At 36.1% G+C, this 6466-nt stretch overlaps 1 protein-coding gene across 1 annotated transcript in view; it reads left to right on the forward strand.

The window, feature by feature from the left end:
* Window positions 1–5697, forward strand: part of LOC134602930 (G protein-coupled receptor kinase 5-like) — an 88731-nt gene extending 83034 nt beyond the window's left edge. Inside the window, exons 14-16 of the mRNA XM_063448411.1 lie at window positions 595–732; window positions 1098–1229; window positions 4272–5697. Coding sequence (XP_063304481.1) covers window positions 595–732; window positions 1098–1229; window positions 4272–4370 — 369 coding nt within the window. The 3' untranslated portion in view covers window positions 4371–5697. The remainder of the gene's footprint in view (window positions 1–594; window positions 733–1097; window positions 1230–4271) is intronic.
* The last annotated feature ends 769 nt before the right edge of the window (window positions 5698–6466 follow it).

The following is a 6466-nucleotide window of genomic DNA, read 5'->3' on the forward strand; positions in this document are numbered from 1 at the left end:
AAGGCTACTTAATATCTCCTATCTCTGCAAACAAATATGGGGATTCAGTACTAAAATATGGCCATATTGTGTTAAGTCATCCACTACTTCACAGTACCCCACACTAATTTGATTAAATAAACATATTTTAATCTGTTGTAAGAGCATTGTGAGTGTGTGTGTATATATATATATATATATAGCAAAATTAATGTGATTTCAATTAAAAGAAAAATAGTCTCAAAACTTAACAATTAAAGTGGTGGTTTTATGTTTATACTCATCATGTGTATCATATATCTGCTCTATATCAGATAAAAATAAATTAATATTAATGTGACTGCTATCCAAAAGTCACATTTTTTTCTTTCCTGTGGTTACCTTCAAATGGGTATCTGAAGCTTGGGGTGGGGCAGGGTGCTAAGCCCATAAGGAATCTGGTCTTGAAAAAAATTAAAAGGAATTGGGGCACACCCGGAACATGCATTTGTCCGTACCATTACTCAGAAATGCATGTTCTGGTGTGCTCCCAATTCCCTCCTTTTTAATTATTTGTTTATTTTTACTAACTTGTGCTGTTGTCATTGTTCTATAACTGTCTATTTCTCCCTGTAGCCCCGAGCCGTATACTGTAAGGATGTCCTAGATATTGAGCAGTTTTCTACTGTAAAAGGAGTAAATTTGGACCAAACAGATAATGACTTCTATGCCAAGTTTGCAACGGGTTGTGTTTCCATCCCATGGCAAAACGAGGTGAGTAGTGTTATCACTGTAGATCTGTTATATGGTTTGTATTGAATTGAAAATGTGTTCCATGGATCAGTGGTTCCCAAACCAGCCCTCATGGCCCCCAACAATCCAGGATTTATGTATTTCCCGGTTTTATTGTAATGGAGATATTGACAAAACCTGGACTGTTGATGGCTCTTGAGGACTGGTTAGGTAAACACTGCCATAGAAATGATAAGACGACTAACAGATTTCTCCGATAGCATACATAATTATAATAGAGAGACCTTCAAATATATGTGATAGGAAGTAACTGCCAGTATAATGTTTAAACTGCACAGTTCACAGTAAATATGTGTGATGTCTTTATTTAATTTTTAAATCCACAGATGATTGAAACAGACTGCTTTAAAGACCTCAATGTCTTTGGACCAGACGGAAAACGTTCTCCTGATTTAGACTGGAGGCAGCTTCCCGAACCCCCCAAACGAAGCTTACTACAGAGACTCTTTCGGAGACATGTATGTGAGCAGAAACACATTTTCGTTTACTCTTCTTATTAAAGCTTTACTACCTTTTTTTTATATATATATATATATATATATATATATATATATATATATATATATATATACATTTTTCATTATGGCTAGATTTAAGAGGTGAAGAGACAATTCATAGAGGATGTCAGTTGAGCCAAAAATGTGCCCATTTAGAGCCAATTATGGGCCTTATTTGTTTTATACCTACAAATCAGTATATTTGACCAGTTAGAAGAAATTGTGCACAGATTAAAAATGAACTCTTCTAAAGAGACCATGTTAAGCATGACATCTGATAAAGATAAAAAATACCTAAAATTAATATTATATTCTACTTGTACTTCAATGCTTACCTGTACTCCTCTCTAAACTCTTTTTAACCCCTTAAGGACACATGACGTGCCTGACATGTCATGATTCCCTTTTATTCCAGAAGTTTGGTCCTTAAGGGGTTAAACGTATGTGTTATTCATCTAGAGCAGGGGTAGGCAACCTTCGGCACTTCACATGTTGTGGACTACATCCCCCATAATGCTCTTTCACCCATTATGCTGGCAAAGCATCATGGGAGGTGTAGTCCAAAACATCTTCAGTGCCGAAGGTTGCGTATGCCTGATCTAGAGTAATAAACCAGATTTTCCTACCAATTAAGACTTAGAAGAAGAGCAGGACTCCCACACATATACCACTATGTAAAAATTCTGATATACATGAGTGGACCAAAAACTGTCTCAAAACATTCGTAGGTCGCACAAGAGCAATCATCCCTGAAGGTTCCATTCTCCTCACTCCCTAGCCATCAGCCCCTCTCTCATTGCTCTGTGATGGAAAGCATTCCTCTATTCTCTCTACGTGAAGAATATGGTGGTTACTCTGAGTAAATCCCAGTATCTCTCCAGACCTGTCTCTACTTTTACCAATGACCCATAACCAGTGGTGTATCCTGGTTTTGTGCTGCCCTAGGCGGGACAAAACTCAGGCGCCCCTCTCCCCCCCCCCCCCCCCCCCCCCCGCGACACCCCCACCCAACCCTTCCCCCCCCGTCCCGCCTTCTAAATACACACACACACACACAAATTCACTGACAGATACGCATACACTAGCTAACAGACACACACAGTCAGACACACACACTCACTAGCAGACACACACACTCTCTGTCAGACACACACACTCTCTAATATATAATATACAATATAATATATAATAAATATATAATATATAATATATATAATATAATAATATATAATATATATAATATAATAATATATAAAATATATAATATATATAATATAATAATATATTATATAATATAATAATATATTATATATAATAATATAATATATCATAAAATATATAATATATAATATAATAATATATAATATATATAATATAATAATATAATAATATATAATATAATAATATATAATAAATATAATAATATATAATAAATATAATAATATATATAATATAATAATATATTATATAATATAATAATATATTATATAATATAATAATATATTATATAATATAATAATATATTATATAATATATTATATAATATAATAATATATTATATAATATAATAATATATATAATAATATATTATATAATATAATAATATATATAATAATATATTATATAATATAATAATATATAATTAATTTAACCTACCTCCCAGCCTCCTTACCTTTGGGAATGCTGGGGGGAGGTCTCTTTCTCCCTGGTGGTCCAGTGGCTCCCGGTCGGGCTGCTGTGCGCTGGCGGGTAGGCGGCCGGCGAGGGAGCTCTTCCTCTGAGCTCTCTGCTCAGCTCCCTCGCGCGCCGCCCGCAGAGTGAGGCTGGGAGCCGGAATATGACGTCATATTCCGGCTCCGCCTCCCAGCCTCACTGTGCGGCGCGCGAGGGAGCTGAGCAGAGAGCTCAGAGGAAGAGCTCCCTCGCCGGCCGCCCGCCCAGCCCATCAGCCCGACCGGCAGCCCAGTTAGCCGCAAGGCTAACAAGGCATTTGCCCTGGGCGTTTGGGGGCGGCGTTTTTTGCCGCCCCCTGGAAAATGCCGCCCAAGGCAAATGCCTTGTTTGCCTTGCGGCTAATACGCCCCTGCCCATAACCCCATTACACATTCATAATCTGACAACCCAGACTGCAGCACACTCCTAGGATATTTCCCTCTCGACTTACCTACTCCTCCATCAAGGAGCAAAATTAAGTTAATACCTGAAACATAAACATTTCCTTACCTTCAGTAACAAATTAGGCCCCTTATGTCACATAAGAAGTATAGAGCCACAGGTTACACAGTGCAGGGTGAAGAATAATAATTATGGTCCAGGGGACAAAACAAAGATACGACTTTTCAGCTGTGAGGCCTTAAAAATGTATAACATGATTAAGGCCTCACTGCCAAAAGTCCATATCTTTGTTTTGACTCCTGTACCATAATTAAATGTGTGCTCTACACTTTTGGATTTATATTGGGAGGCTAGCTTACCTCCCCCACAGAGCTCCGGTGCATCAAAATACTAGTATGCAGCATTCCACTACCTTATCACACTTAACACTCCTGCTTACTCGAGTCCATAACTAGCATTGTAGCCTTTCACTTTCTCCTGACACTTGCCACAACAAAGTGTTTTTGCTTGTTCCAAATATTTTATTTTTGTTTCCATTTTGTTTCTTATATATTCTGCGCTGTATTGGTGTTAATATTCAGTCATGTTTTCCACCCAAAAAGGGGGAGGTGGGGGGGATGCTTTGTGTTAATGGAGATGTAACATGGTAGGAAGGATAGATCTTTGAGAGTTAAAGAGACAAAGCAGTTGGCATGCCTAACACTCATGGGGTTTTTTTTGGTGGTGGGGTGGAGGTTCCAGTGCAAAGAAGCTTTCAGACACAATAGTGAGTTTAAATAAGTAAAGTCTCAAATTCCAAAGTATAAACTGCACTTTTTATTACCCTTTTCTCTCTTCCTTCTGCTTTAAAACTCTAACTTCTAATTTCTTCTTTACTTGTCTCCATAGCAAACCGATTATACCTTTGATGGAAATGACTCCTCACTCCCAAATGACACAAACCACCACTTCCAAGGCAGGACAGCTACAGCCAATGCAGGGTCTTGACGTTGATTGAAAATAAGAAGAGATCAGAGCAATTCATGCCAGGCTGTTTTTTTGATTGTTTTTATATATTTTTTTGTTTTCTTTAAAAACCATGGAACTATCAGAGTGTCCTTTGCTGACCCTCCCTTGTTTTCTCAGGTTTATCCATGAACTGTGCAAGTGAAAAATTTCTTTTTACAGGAAAAAAAAAGATACATATATATTTTAGGTCTTCAAGACCAAAGGGACTAATGGAAATTCCGTATTCTTACTGGTGGAGAGGCAAAGGACTTTTCAACTCCATGCAGATCAGAAATTCTAAGCTAAGGGAAATGTACAAGTTGTTTTGTTTTAGTTGTTTTTTTATTTTTTATTTTATTTGTTGAATTTTTTTTTATGACTTGTTAAGATAAATCTATATCAGGCGCCATTTTACATTTTGATATAATTTTGAAATAACTTCCAGAATAAGGAGTTGTCCTAAATGAGGGGATATTCTGCACCCACCTACTTTACATCACTTGTCATTTACGGCAGATGTTCTAGTATAGAATTTCTTCATGAACATAATAAAACACTTTTTTTTTATATATATATATAAGGGATTATTAATGAATATGTAAGTAAGAAACATGTTACTGTTTTCAAGTTTTTATTTTTTATTATGAACAGCCTCGTCTTTGTACAGAAGATAGAATTCATGACCTAGGCAATAATACAACCTAAAATAACCAGAAGCTCTTAATCTCTCGACCAGATGTGGGTTATCTAGCATTCTCTTAAAAATAAATTAATAGTTCCATAGAATTAGGTTTATTAAGCTTTAATGTATCCCGTGTTTAGGCAGTCAGGCCCCCAACAATTCTTCTCTAATTTTAGGTGCATAAAAGTCATCATTTTGAAACCACTGTATATTTTTTGTGGTTCCCAGAAGTTAGCTTCTTTTAACAAAACAGTATTTTCAATTTTAGTGCCAATATGCATATGGAAGTAGGAACTTAAGAGTTCACGTGAATGGACACTCCAAAGATACAAGGAAAGGCTTGATATGAGATCACTACATCTGCTGTTCATTGGATATCTGAGATATGATGACCCAACCAAAATTGTTATATGATTATTATTGTTATGGATGGGGGGGGGGGAGGGAAGGGAAAAGATGTATTTATGGGTATGGAAATTCCCAATTTTGTTTCTCCTCATGCCCACCAAACAAAAATCTTTTCCACGCACACCTCTATGTAATAACTGTTATTTGATAAACAAAAAACACATGGAAAGTCAACAAGCTACAGAAATACAGTATACATATACAGATTTTGTATTCAATTAAAGAGTATCAAAAAGTGTTATACATTTTTTTTCTTTATAAAAGACATAAAAGGACACTGTCGTAATAAAATGTTTATATTTTACTTATATTTTTTTTCCAGGTGAAGTCACTTCACTTAATGTATACTTAAATTTGCTAGGAAACATTTATTTATTTTGCATGTATGTACTGGAATTCTAGAAGAGCCTTCATTAGGAAATCGTTAGAGCACTGATAGGTCTATTGAGTTATTTTCATTTGTAACCAGGTTGATGTTCTAGGAGGGACAAGCCAAATGGCAAATAATTTGGGTAAACTGCAAAAATGGTCAGAGCTGTGGCAACTGGCATTTAATGTGGATAAGTGCAAGATAATGCATCTTGGGCGTAAAACCCCAAGGGCAGAGTACAGAATATTTGATAGAGTCCTAACCTCAACATCTGAGGAAAGGGATTTATGGGCGATTATTTCTGATGACTTAAAGGTAGGCAGACAATGTAATAGAGCAAATGTGATTATTCCACCTGGCACCAGTGAAATAAAATATAAATAATAATACAACTTAACTTATAGGAAACAGCCTCCCAGGGATATGTATATATACACAAAATTTAGGGATCTTGCTGGTGTACCTATAGAAAAAAATAACAACATAGTGCAATATTGTCTGATAAACAGAAAATGCAAATTCTGAGTTGCACTCACGTGTAACGATGATAAAAGCACCTTATGGGCCACCCTTAATTGTGATAGGGGGCTATAGTTCCTTCTCCGGACTGATCTTTTAAGTCACCACAAACTATTT

The sequence above is a fragment of the Pelobates fuscus genome, chromosome 3 (genome assembly GCF_036172605.1).
Source record: "Pelobates fuscus isolate aPelFus1 chromosome 3, aPelFus1.pri, whole genome shotgun sequence".
Lineage (NCBI taxonomy): Eukaryota > Metazoa > Chordata > Amphibia > Anura > Pelobatidae > Pelobates > Pelobates fuscus.